The sequence below is a fragment of the Argiope bruennichi genome, chromosome 3, assembly GCF_947563725.1.
Source record: "Argiope bruennichi chromosome 3, qqArgBrue1.1, whole genome shotgun sequence".
Taxonomy (NCBI): Eukaryota; Metazoa; Arthropoda; class Arachnida; order Araneae; family Araneidae; genus Argiope; species Argiope bruennichi.
The window spans coordinates 33404570-33419437 of record NC_079153.1 but is presented as its reverse complement, the minus strand read 5'-3'; the positions used below and the strand labels follow the sequence as shown (position 1 = coordinate 33419437).

General features: G+C 26.5%; 2 protein-coding genes across 4 annotated transcripts in view; one reads left to right on the top strand and one right to left on the bottom strand.

Moving 5' to 3' along the window:
* LOC129964246 (uncharacterized) overlaps positions 1-14688 on the bottom strand; it is a 146869-nt gene extending 132181 nt beyond the window's left edge. The window contains exons 1-2 of one of the 2 annotated variants that reach the window (XM_056078988.1): positions 14523-14688; positions 170-254 (exon numbers count right to left, since the gene is read on the bottom strand). In XM_056078988.1, the coding sequence (XP_055934963.1) occupies positions 170-254; positions 14523-14547 (110 nt within the window). In that variant the 5' untranslated portion in view covers positions 14548-14688. The remainder of the gene's footprint in view (positions 1-169; positions 255-14522) is intronic. The other variant, XM_056078985.1, reaches the window with a different exon arrangement.
* The window catches only part of LOC129964245 (carnitine O-palmitoyltransferase 1, liver isoform-like), a 113595-nt gene that overhangs the window by 45288 nt on the left and 53439 nt on the right, over positions 1-14868 (top strand). The gene's annotated exons all lie outside the window — the stretch shown is intronic.

Sequence of the window (14868 nt, the reverse complement as noted above, 5' to 3'; positions counted from 1 at the left end):
AGTGCGAGGCAAAAATGTGAATAATTTAACAGAATAGTAAGCAATATTCATTTGTATATACAATCTCTATGATTTAATTTAAAAAACTACTCTCACATATTATATTTATATATCGATAATGACAGCCAAATTATTAGGGATGTTAAAAGAATTACAAGAAAAGGCATACCTATCCATCGCTAAGATTAGTTGCAGTTTAGTCTCGCCGAATATCCGTGTAAAATTTTCATTCTTACATTGTTCGAGCTTGAAATCTTAAAAAATAAAAGCAGGGTTAAGAAAATGCACTTTGATTAGATAAGCAGAGAGAAAAATTTCCAACCATGAGATAAGAAACAACAGCACCCTACTTCATGTATTATTAATATTTCACAGGAACTTTAGTTTTAGATAAATTGAACAAAAGATTAGAAGCAGATTCCTTAGCATTAGAGTCTACTTAACATTCAAATTAGAAGAACATACGAGTTGGTCATTTATTATTTCAATGAATATGAGAACGCAAAAGCCATCTAAGATAAATTAGTGTATTCAATTAATTTTTATCTTTGATGCTAAATGTTAATTTGTCTTAAATGTATATATAAATACCGGGAATTCTAAAACTCGATGCACGAATAATTTCTCGTCCTTTCATGTGAAGGGGTTAAAAAATATTTTTATTTTTTGGAAAACGAGAATATTGAATTTCAGAAAATCATAGAAAATAGTATAGAAATCATAGTAAGCAAATTAGAAAGAGAATTAGTGTATTACAATTAAATAAAAAAAGGAGAAATATTTATAAAGTTTTAAAATTTTGTTTAAATTTTTCTTGTGCCTCCCATAAATAAAAAAACCCAAAAGTGTTTTTCTTCAAGGGGGGACTTTCCATAAAACTCTTCGCTGAAGTTTCGAAAAAATCAAACTGTAAAAACGCACTATCACTAAATATCACTATAAACTATATTGTTAATATTAAACCCGTCATAGCTATGATTTTTTAAATATGAATGTAATTAAATTTTCTAGAAATTATAAAGTTAGATTCATGCATTTATTTAACACAGTTTTCTTATAAAAATATTGTTTTTAAAAGAAATGAATTAAAATGCCAATAAAATTGATATGACTCTTTAAAATATAGATATAATTAAATTTTATGGAAATTATTAAGTCAGATTTAAGCTTTTATTTAACACAGTTTTCTTATAAAAACATTGTTTATAAAGTAAATTAATAAAAATACTAATACCATTTCAATTCATGGCAAGAAAACTTTTTATAAGGGCAAGAACAAATAAATGTTTTTCTAAACTATCAACCTTGAAATGAAAAAAAAAAAGTTGTTAAGCAAATGAAATACGCATTATGTTATGTTTTGTTTTATTAATTCTGCTCTTAAAAGTCGATTTGTTTGTATTCTATGTTTTTATTATCTATCTATTATATAAAAAATGTTGTGTAGAAACTATGTTTTATTCGCTTTGTGATTGGTAGATCTGACCTATGAAATTTGAGGCTTGTTTTGCCAGTATTGTTTGAAATATTTAATGAAAAGTATTATTACGTCGTAGTAACTATTTATATTGTACTTGACTGTGAAATGGTGACAAAAAAAAAAAGGAACAGTAAAGTTTTAATTAACACCAAAATAATAGTAAATGAGTTTAAAAAATATTATTCTTTAATTCTACTTTTAGTCGCACCATTTGTGGCAACACTAATGAATAGTTTTCCCGTTTGTTTATCTTTTTCATATAATGGTAATTTTTTAAGAGAATCTGCCAATTTAAAAAGAAAAGCTGATCGTGAAGCTGATATGCTATTGTAGTAATTTAAATATTATGTTGACAGTTGCATTAAATAAATACATAGAAAAGGAAAATAAACTTTTATAATGTAACAATAATATTTACCATATATGTATGATCAGAAGTGATGGAAAGGAACTTTTAAATAAGTATTTTGGATGGGATTTCGCGAGATTATGAGGCAACTATCAGAAAACAAATGACTTCTTTTATAATGTATTCTTCACTTATTTTATTTCACAGGACTTTTATTGCCCCTAAACATTCAAATTCTTAGTTACGGCTCTGATAAAGCGTCAATTTTCTCATTTGTTCAAAATAGTTAAGGCGTCTTTCAGCATAAAAAAGTCTCTGAATCGAATAGTTGGAATGTAGTCATAATTAAAAAATTAAAAGGCATTAAAAGCAGGAAAGATATATTTAGGCTGCAAATTATATTTTACTAGCCGCCTTTGGCGACCAGCCGGTTCGCCAATCTTAATGTTCGTTAAAATTTTAATAATTAAATATTTTATGCAATTCCTACTTTAATAGCTTCTTCATCAAAATATTTTAAAACTTCAGATTTTGATAGTCATATAATTCTCTCATAATATTATAAACGCCTTCAGTCATATGTATCTCTCTAATTTTCTGTTAGTTCCCGTAGAATTTATACTATAAATTAAAGTGGAAAGGATTAATCTGCAATTAATATAATAATATTTTTTACTGAAACAAAGTATTTTTTTGTAATATGATTACTGAAAACAGTCACTGAGCGTTTAAACTTTATGGGCACTAAAGAATATCTTTCCTAATTTATGTAATATTTCAAGAATTTGTCAACAAAATATTCTCAGATTCATTATGACCAGAACGATTAATTAACAATGTTTAATTTTAAATGCATCAAACACTAAGAAAATAAAACGAATCGTTTAAAATAATCTGTTGAAAACAGGTTAAAAAAAACTAAAAAAACGATGCACTTAAAACTATAAGCGTATACAAAAAATATATAACATAAATACAATTTAATTACAAAAACATGCAACTAACCTAAAAATAATTTAAATCATCCGTTGATAATGGTTGTCATGTCAACAATCAGAACACAATGCGCATGCGTGAATTTTCAACGCAGTTACGGTAAAGCAAATGCGTGAGTTTTTCTACGCCAGTTTTGGTAACGCTATGCAGATTAGAAATTTTTAATTTCCTTTATTCTGTTTTATTTTAATTCAAAAGTACTCTATGAATCTGAAAGATCGATTCATTAACAATGTTTAATTTTAAATGCATCAAACATTAAGAAAATAAATAGAATCGTTTAAATAATCAGCCGAAAAATCTTAAGCCTAGCCTCATGACTGTTGGGAAAAAACTGAAGCCGTACTCATTTGGCGGTGGGGAAAATGAAGATTTTTTTGGCGGGAAAGTTAGTTTTTAATTAATAATTAAAATTCTAATTAAAAATTCAAAAAAAGGGCTATCCTATCTTTTAAGTTAGATCAAACTGCACACGGTGTGCAAATTTGATTAAAATCGGTTAAGTAGTTTAGGAGTCCATCGCAAACAACGTGACACGTAATTTATATATATTAAGATTATTATACATATCTCTTTAAATAATGTTGAAATAATATAATATTTTTTACTTTAATATATAATATTGTAATTTTTTCTTCTTTATGACCATTGCTTCGGTATTTATAAAGTTTAGATTTCGATAATTTTTGCACATAATAGTGAAGCATAGTTTAGCTTTCACGATCTTGTATGACTTTCTTCAAACTTTATCTTCTTCAAAGAATAAGAGATCTGTAAAATGATAAGAGATAAGAGAATAATGAGAGATTAACTAAACATCTGTCAAATGGGCGCTAACGTTTTATTCATTAATTTATAATTAATTTGGTAGCAACGACATTTTATATAAAAAAAAGAAAAGTCCTCTTATTCATCATCTAGCATATAGCTAAAGCAACTTTAAAGCATCTTTAATGATGTTTATTTGCTGCACATTTTACATCAAGAAGATTTATTCAAATCATTACATTTTATTACAGCAAGAAGATTTATACATTTTACATCAAGAAAATAATTTATGCAAATTAAAGTCGGCACATTTTTAATGACAAAATAGTTCTTGTTGATTAATCGAGACTATTTCTGAGCAATCTTGCAAAAAAAAAAAAAAAAAAAAAAGGAGAAAAAGAATAAGTACTGTATTTTCCAACTTTTTGGCCATCGGGGGAATGCAGGCTTTATAACATTTACAATCAAAGATTATTTTAATGTATATATGTATATACCGCAGAAGATGAATGAGAAGAGTAGTTGGTAATAGATTTACGAATGTGGAACAATAAAATTTGAAAAATAAGTGACCACTTTTTGTAGTTGGTCAAAATATTCTAGTTTTACATAACACCTTCTTTTGGCAACCATTTGATTCGCCGGTTTTAATGGTTCTAAAAATTTCAATTGCTTCCTTATCAAGTTATTATTTTTTTTCCATATCATTATACATCAAGGGAAAGACAGCAATATTTTAAAATGGAGGCTCTTAAAAAAATTTTCCGCCTTTGCTTGATTCTGAATGTAAAGCTTAATTTTAATTGCAACAAAATATCAAGAAAAAATTATTAAAAGCATAATTTTTACTAAAACCTATTCAACATGGAAAAATAAGGCGAATCATACCTTCATTTCTTGATCACTACAATGAAGGGGGTGGGAAAAGGCCAAAATGCGAGCAGCATTGCCAACGGTTTTGAATTTCACTTCACCAATGAATATATTGGTTTAAAATACGCTTAAAACATTTTTAAAAAATTAATTAAAAATAGAAAGAAAAATGATATGGCAAAAAAATATTTTTGAAAGTTATCCCGAAAATTCGTCTAAATTTTGCTTATTTTTAATTAATTAAAATTCTAATTTAAAAATTCGCTTCGAGGTGCACATTTACACCCTTTTGTATAAACGTGCCAAATTTGGTAACTGTTTGTCAAATGGTAAGGCTTGTAAAGCGCTGTCACACACACACACACACACACAAACACACATCTTTATTATTAGTTGAGATTGCTGTTATTTTAGGCTGTGTAGATGTTCTCACACTGAAAGAGAATAAATATAGCATCTCTTAGCTTCTATATATGGAGCTAATATAGCATCCTTAGAATTGTAGACAAGCCCTAAGGATTTGCAAAGCTCTAATCTTGTGTAAATTATTTAAAAAAATCAATTCGCTACCTTCATGCGGTAAATGGTCACTACGCAAATCTTGGATTTAATAGCATGAGAATGGGAAGAAAAATTGAATACCTACAAAATATCCTTGAATTCTCAGTAATTCTAATTCTACTTATGATAATTTTGAGCAATCAAAAGAGACAGTTGATCATCGAATTGCATAATAATATTAAAAAAAAGCAACTTGGATAAGATAAAATAATAATTAGTTCATCTGTTAACCGGGGAATTAACTTATATTCAACTCGTTTCGCTCTATTACCCAATTAGCAGGTTAAATAAACTAGTAGATAAAAAAAGTGACGGTAAAGCGATTCTACAGGTTAGTCTTCCCAAATCATAGAAATTGCACTTCTTCATTTTCATTGCCTATCCCACCAAATGTAAACATGGTAAGGACATGGTTTGAGTCCATTAAGTTGGGTATAAAAAATAACGATCAAATCGTTAAAGTCCCATATAAAATGCCAGCTTCAGCTAAAATAGTATCTAATACTTGTAGATCAATAAATGTTAAAGAAAGAAATGCAAGAGTATGAAAACTGACGTGCTTTGCACAATTATGTGAAAGAGCTGCAGAAATCAAAATTGCTTTAGTGCCGAAGTAACAGACATATTATGCATGCATTATATGCAACATTATTTTGCATGCATTATTTAAATAAAAATAATTTTAATAACTGGTATTTTCTATTAATAATAAAAGTATTAATCGACTAATAAAAAAGTGAATGTATCTTTGTGTATGCTCTACATGCAGGCTGTTTGACATAGAGGTGTTAAACTTGGCACATATAAACTTTGGATAATAATGTGCATTTTGGAGTAATTTTTTATTTGATTCGATTTATTAAAAATTAAATAACATTTTGTAGTTTTTTTATTTTAACTTCCAAAACTTTTACTGCACAAAAATTATTTTTATGTCATCTTAAAAAAATTCAAAATATTATCATTTCAATAATACCAATCTATTTATCATGCTAAATGGTTTTTGTTTGGATATTAAAAACTTTTTAAAAATATTTTGTCTAACGTTTAACAATAGATCATATTTCCTGAGATTCAAGCAGTTTTCATTGTTTCATAAAATATTTGATCGCGTGATTTTCTCCTATTATTGATAATATGGAAAAAGAAATCTGTTTAACATAAGTGTAGTTTGCACAACGAATAAAAAAATTAAAATACATACCACGAAAATAGGATGATAAATGATCTGGACATTTTTAATAGCGTAATGATGCTACAGGACAGATCTCCATTAGATAAATTTAAGTTTCTCCATTAGATAACTCATTTAGCTTTAAAGTCTGGTAACTTAACAGTTTAAATAAATTAAATATATCCAATATTTTCGGTGAACCAGATGGTCAGGAAAGGCGACTGGTTTTATTTGTATTGAAATGCAACCTAAATAATTTTTTCACACTTAAGATATTCTTTATAATTTTTATTTTATGACATTTTATTTTATTAGTTTTAATTTACGACTAGCTTATGTGTTATTTGGATTTAGAAAAGCTTGTTTTTCAAATCATGTTTATAAAATAAAATAAAATATTCAGAAATTTTTTTAAAAAAAACATAGATTCGACCACAAAAAAAATTTAAGAACATCTTTAGCAAAACAAAGTATAAAAAAATGATATTCCAGAAGTTTAACTAATATTATTTAGTTTCTTTGATATTCGCGGAAAATTAGTATAAAAGGAAAGTTTAAAGGCGGAACGGGGATAATATCAAAAGCTTGATCCGTGCCAGGCTAGAATATTATGATATTTTTATGAAGAAAGATAAAAGAGAAAGTTTCACCTTTTAATTTATCAAGAAACATTTAATTTTTATAGAAAAAATTTAATTTATTAATCATTTAGGCACATTTATTTTGTTAGCGTTTTGATAAAAACCGTTTTCTTCCAGTCAGCTTCGACTTCCTATTATGCAAAACAAACTTACAGCTAGTTTCCCAGTTTCATAACTGCCTAATATTCAAAACGTAGTTCCTCGGGATATGAAATCTACTTTCACAAAAAACAAAACAAAGCTGTGTCAATCACCTGCCATACAGTGTTCCGAAAAAAAAAGAAAAAAAAAAGAATTGTTATTTCAGTCGATTGAACCTGAATAAACAATTCATTTTAAAACCGACTTAAACATCGCTCTAAGTTTGCATATTGTTTAGATGTTTGATGAACTTTCAATTTCGATAATAAACCACCTTGTCATTTTTGTAAATATAGGGATATAAGGATATGAAGCGAAATATTTAATATTATATCATTGAAAGAATGTAAGCCACGTATGGACATGGGAAATGGGGAATTTATATCGTAATTGTTGGGCTACTTTGAAATATTGGTTTATTTCACCAGCTATTGGGTTTTTTTCCCCTCACAATTCATACAATCTATTAATATGATTTATTCTAGTCAATTATCTATATCTATACTTATAATAAAGCTCAATGTGTGTGTGTGTGTGTGTGTGTTGGCGCTGTACAGGCCAGACCGTTTGACCTACAGCTACCAAATTTGGTACATGTATACCTTGGAGGTCGGGAATGTGCACCTGGGGTTCCTTTTTCCGAATTTTTAATTAGAATTTTAATTATTAATTAAAAACTAACTTTCCCGCCAAAAAAATCTTCCGCTTTCCCCACCGCCAACTTTTCCGCCAAAAAAATTTTCCATTTTCTCCACCGCCAAATGACTAAGCCTTCCGTTTTTTTTTCTCCCAACAGTAATGAGGCTAGGGTTAATATTTTTCGGCGGATTATTTCAAACGATTCTGTTTATTTTCTTAATGTTTGATGCATTTAAAATGAAACATTTTTAATTAATCCATGTTTCAGATTCATTCTGAAGTACTTTTGAATTAAAATAACACAGAATAAAGGAAATTAAAAATGTATAATCTGCATAGCGTTACCCCAACTGGCGTAGAAAAATTCACGCATTTGCGTTAACGTAACTGGCGAAGAAAATTCACGCATACGCACTGTGTTCTGATTGTTGCCATGACAACCGTTATGAACGGATGATTTAAATTATTTTTAGGTTAGTTGCATGCTTTTGTAAGTAAATTGTATTTATGTTAGTTATATATTTTTTGTATATGCTTATAGTTTTAAGTACATCGTTTTTTAAGTAGTTTTTTTAAACCTGTTTTCAATGATTTAAATTATTTTTAGGTTAGTTGCATGCTTTTTTTTAATTAAATTGTATTTATGTTAGTTATATATATTTTTTGTATATGCTTATAGTTTTAAGTACATCGTTTTTTAAGTAGTTTTTTTAAACCTGTTTTAGACCGATTATTTTAAACGATTCATTTTATTTTCTTAGTGTTTGATGCATTTAAAATGAAACATTGTTCATGAATCGATCTGTTCATGATGAATCTGAAAAAATTTTGTTGACAAATTCTTGAGATATTACATAAATTAAGAAAGATATTCTTTAGTGCCCATAAAGTTTAAACGCTCAGTGACTCTATTATCAGAAATCATATTATTAAAAAAAATGCTTTGTTTCAGTAAAAAATATTATTATATTAATTGCAGATTAATCATTTACACTTTAATTTAAAGCATACATTCTACGAGGGGTAACAAAAAATGAGAGAGATACATATCACGTTATGACTAAAGGCCTTTATAATATTATGAGTGAATTATATGACTATCAAAATTTGAAGTATTAAAATATTTTGCTGAAGAATCTATTAAAGTTGGAATTGCATAAAATATTTAATTATTAAAATTTTAACGAACATTAAGATTGGCGTACCGGCTGGTCGCCAAAGGCGGCTAGTATATATATAAAGAGATATCTTCTTACTATTTCTTTCAGACATGGATTGAAAAATTAGTTTTGAGATTGTTTCAAATAATCTAATGAGTTTATTTTAAAATAATTTAAACGTCACGTCCTTATTTTTAAAGAGAATTTAATAAAATTATTCGGTTACATTATTATTATTTCTGTTTTTAAATATTTTATATCAATAATAATCATCAATTTTTCATTATATTTTTGCATGGTTCAAATTTGCGATCTTTTAACTTAAATGTGCTGATATTTTTACGAATCAAGTTTCTTGCATTAATCGTTTAAGAATATAATTATTCCGTTAATGAAATAAAAAAAATTTTAAAAAAGGAATGAAATTAAAATTTTATAATTACACAATCTGCAAATTATGATTGATACACGGATTACCAGTTATTTGTACTAGCCGTAACGAAATTCAAATTCGAAATTATTCATCTCAAGTTTCGATGAATAAATTCTTTAATTTTAATGAGATGATGGTAATTATACATTTATAATCATCGATAGCTTTGCTTCAAAATGTGACAGAAAAAAGGTAAATACATTCCGTAATTTTTTTTGATAACTTAATCGAAGAGGAAAAAAATTATGAAAAAATAAAGAGCTAAAAATAATTTAATCTTAGAGAAACTTTTGCGATGAAAGACACGAAAAAAAATTAGACTCAATGTCCATTACTAATTTTTCTATTCTATTTAATGATGTTTAATGAAAACTGAAGTGTTAAAATCCTATAACAGAAACAATAAATCGATGCAACTAATTTCGAAAACAAATTTCAAAATTATTTATTTTTATTTTTTACACTTGATAATACTATAAGCTTTGATACAAAAAAATTATTTTACAACTTTCTTTTTTTTCATCAATTCTTTTTTTTTTTCACAGTTGATTTTATAAATTTAATCTGAAAAACCAGTAATATTCTTTCTTGCAAAAAAAGTGTCTGTTGAAATTTTTAGGATTATATTATTTCAAAGTGGCAGCAAGCAAATTTCTAGAATTATAATCCTACTGAGACAAAAATATTTACTAATAAGGTCACATAATTCTTATGTGACTGTCAACAGTCACATAATTCAACTATCTGTTGAATTCACAATTATGTGACTATCAATTCACAATTCACAATTAATTCTTATGTGGCAATTGTGAATTCACAATTCACAATTATGTGACTATCAATTCACAATTCACAATTAATTCTTATGTGGCAATTGTGAATTCACAATTCACAATTATGTGACTATCAACAGTCTCATAATTCTTATGTGACTGTTGATCTAGAGTAACAAATTTTATGCGTATATATCTAGGAGAGTAGAAATGTGCACATCAGAGCTATATTTTTGAAAATTTTATTAATTAAAAATTAAACAACATGTTTGAATTTTTTTAAATTTATTTTCTGGAAATGTTCTTTCACAAAAATTATTTTTGCATCGTCTGGAAATTCAAGGGAAAAACGCCATCCTTTAATTTTCTAGTTGTCATTAACCCCCGTCCCCTCTTTTCATTAAATTGGATAAATTTTCAAAAGCATTTTAAGGATAATTTGCAACATTACTTTTCATTTTTGCAACAGAATTCAAAAAGTTTTCAAGGATCATACAAATAATTTTTGTATATGTTCTTTTGGCAAAAATTAAATTATATCTAAATAGATTTTACAGCCTTTTTTTTAAATCATCAATTTTTCTGAAAACTCTGCAAACAAATTTCAGCAAATTAATTTTTCTAAATGTAATCTATAAACGAAATTTTCGGAGATCGGAGATTTATATCTAGTATATTTACATTAGAAATTATTTCAAGTAATCCATTTTTGCTAATATTAATTATTTTATCTGCATGTTTTGATAATAGATAATATACTGCTGCCTCATTGTTTTAATGTTATAATGTCTCTATAAATGTCATTCATGTTGTCAATGGACGAAATAAGTGCAAGCCTTCTGATAAATAAGGTTAAATGTCTATAACAATTTAAAGGTAAAATAATTGTTAAAAAAAACCCATGAATATATGCATAAAAGCTTTAACCTAGATTTAAATCAATACTGTCATGGATAAGCTAATGCAACTATAATCATTAATGCAGAAATAATAAAACAAATATCAACGTGTTATAACGCAATTTGTAAAAAGAGTTAACGCAATCATAACAAATGAAACACTTTAAAGTTTAAAAAAAGAAAAAGTTAATTAGACTGAGGCGATCTAAAAAAAAGTCTCTATTATTTCTATATTTCTTGATATTTTTATCTTCAGGTCAGACGAATATTTCTAGTTGCTAAATGATATTAATTTTTTTTTGTCTCGTGACAAATGAAATGATTAATGATTTCATAATTGTTTACTGAATTACATGTATTCAGTGGTTAACGATACTTCCTTCAAAGTATTATAACTGGTTTTATTATGTCAAAACCTATTGCTTTTTTTATTCAATAAGCATCATTCGTTTGACACAAATACCTGCTTTTGAGTAGTGTAATGCATGCAATAAGTAACCTTGAACTTTATTTTATGGTGATTGCGTCCAGTTCTTTTCATTTAGCTGGAATTCTTCCTTCTGCAAATCCAGTATTAAAAGGAAAAACAAGTACAGGTTACGTTATTATGAAATATCTAATTACTCAAAATATGCAAATAACAATTTCACACATAATGATCAAGTTTTCGTAGGTTATTCCAATTTGTATGATAAAGCCTATATTGCAGTGTTACATCTATTTAGGGTTAAGGTTTTAGGATTAAAAACATCGGCAGATTTAAATTTGATGAACCTTAAGCTATTTTAAATATTAGGGCCTTTATACGTCCAGGTGTAAATCTCGGTGAAAAATATTATTTTGAACTATAATATAACTAAGAAGGATATTGATTTTGAAATAATAAATACTGAGCTCAAATTCATTTTTATTCGCAGCAAACTTAATGATGTTTGGCCAAAGCAAAAAGAAAGCAGGGGCCTTAAGCTATAATTTGTATAACTCATGTTCAAACCCGATACTGATTAAAGATACGAGACTTTTCCCAACAAAATTTCTAAATATTATTATTTTGTCCAAATCAACTATGAAAAAAGACGATTAATATCAAGAACTTTCATAAAGATTTTTAAGAGAAATAAAATTTTCCTTTAAATAGAACTTGATATCAAATACAATTTGCAACAAAAATATTATTGTGTCCGTCTTTATTGTCAGTACCATATTTCTTTAAGAAATCTGTGTACTTACTAACCAATAAACTGCATTATGTAATGCCCACTCACGTGTTTGTTGTCCTTATATCACTGCATCAATACTAAACAGCTGTGGAATCGGATAACCAGTGCGTGCGTCAAAACATCTGTTTACTTGTGACAAAAGCGAAATGCATCTGCCTTGCATTTTGTAATTTAAAAATATTGTGGCTGTTGTTTGTAGTGCTAGCAGATTTTTGTTTCCATGTCTACATTCCAATTTATTAAAGAATATTCCAAATTTTTAGAATATTTTATTTCCAAAGAATATTTTATTAAAGAATATTCGTAAAAAATAATATTTTATTCCAGAATGTATAAAAAGATGACTTATAGAAATGCAGTAGAAGATTGAAAATCCAGACACATAAAGGAAAAATATTAAATTTTCCTTTAGTTAAGAGTGAATATTCATTCTATATTCAACTAAAGGCAACTGGACGTAGAAAATCATGAGTGACAGTACAATAGCGAATCATGCTAATATTTGTTTCCATAAGTATTTATGAGTATAAATAGAGGTCAATGAAACTAAATCTATTAAACCTGAAACTAAAATGAAGAGACTATCGATTACGTCCATATGATCAATTGCTCTTGTTTACAATAAGCTCTTGTTCAAAACGTTTTCAACGGTGTTTAATGTCACACTACGCTAATGATAATAGCTTTCTTCTAACTGTCAGTTTGAGCTATCAATAACGATAAAAAGCGGCAGTTAGACATTATACGACTTGTCATATGTCTTTTCTTTTAAAAATCGATCAATTTAATATCAAATTTCAACACATTTTTAATTTAAGTTAATCAATATTCTAATGATTCAATTCCTTTATTTTAAGCAATTTTAAAGTGATATATATGTTTTTATTTTTTAATATGTATAACTTAGAAAAATTGACTAAAATAAAATTTTGTTTGAAAAATTGACCAAAATTATTAATTAAGGATTTATATATAAAGAAATAAAAACATTTAATTATTATAATAGATTTTAATGAAAACAATTAAAAAAAGATAACATAAAAATATATAATATAAGAAGAAATTAATTATATATGAAATTAATGAATAATTAATAGACTAATATATTTGAAATAATTTAATTAATTATACTTTAATTTATTTAAAAATAATTTTGCTAAACTCACATTGCTAACTCACTTTATAACTTTACTAACTCACATTACAGTCGTAGTATTTTATAGCTCATAAAAGTTTCATTTGTTACAATTATAATTATCTAATAATTCGACTACTAACATTTTTTATAAACTGTCTGTATTGTTCCCTATTCCCTTTTTATCCGATGGCGCTAAGTACTATTCAGTCTATCCAATTGGAAATCTATAAATGATTAAACAAAACAAAACAAAGCAAAACAAAAAAAAAATCCATGTGCAGCCTTTCCACAGTAATAACTTTCCAATTTTTTGATAAATATAAAAAATTTTATTTCTGTTTATTTTTTTCTTAATAAATATATATTTACAGAAGATGCTGCAGTCTTAGTTATTCATTTTTTAATCAAACAAATAGTCTAATATAGCAGTTTTCTCTGTAAATTTTTGTAGGATGAAGTTTTTAAAGTCGTATTTACTATTATCGATTTTTGAAAAAGAAGGTATATCTAATTCAGAAAATTAGAGATGTTTTACTTTACAATTTCAGTAAATTAGAGCTGTCTACTTTTCTCTTTAATAAATTTGTTATTATAGATGTTGTAATCATACTTATTCATTTTTAATCAAATAGATAGTACGACAATTTTATCTATTATGGTTTATCTATTTGTTAATTTTGCGGCAAAGTTTTTAATGTCATATTTACTGCTATCGGTTTAGACAATGGTATATATATTTCAGTAAATTAGATCAAGTATGCAAAGAAAAGGAAAAATAAAAACTGTGTTTTGAAAAGACTTAGAATTGAATTCAATCTGATTTTCCAAATTCCGCTGCATTATTTTCATTGTTACCTTCTAAAAATTATTTTGATTCATTTTTATAAATACATATGGGATTATGTACGCTATTATTTCTTTGCTAATGAAATGAAAACTATATGTGACATTTTGATTAAATGAAAACTATATGTGACATTTTGATCCATAGATTTCATTCAACATTTTGAATATTTGGAAAAAAACACATAGAAAATTAATCTATTTTTATACTAATTAGAGACTAAAAATTACTAATATCAATCCAAAATGATTATTGAAACTAAAACCTAAATATTGTTTGGTACAATAAAACATTTAAAGAATTAATATTTTAAATTAAATATCATCATTTAACGCGTATAAAAATAACTAAGAAATTTTAAAAAATTTATAGAGAATAAAATCTATGAAATTAACATATAATAAAATTGATAAGAAAGCTGTAGACAAGTTACCTTCTTTGATTCCCAAATTTTCCATTAAACCATTTCTGGTCACCAATCTTGCTTAAAATATTTCCAGAAATTTCTCATCAACAAGTGACTAAACCATTCATTCCAGCTGACGATATTTTCTGTTTTTTTCCCCCCTTATTTAACTTTTTTTTTCTTTTACTCTAAACACTATTTTCAAAAGTCATTTCAAAATTACGCAAACTGCTACTTCAGTTTGCCATCAATGCTCTCGTCATACCTCATGTTATGCGTCTGCTATGACCGTTTATGGACCTCTGCTGCTGAGATCAAAGTTTATGACTATAACCAATGTAATCCAATTTTCTTTTGAAAAACTCTTCACACA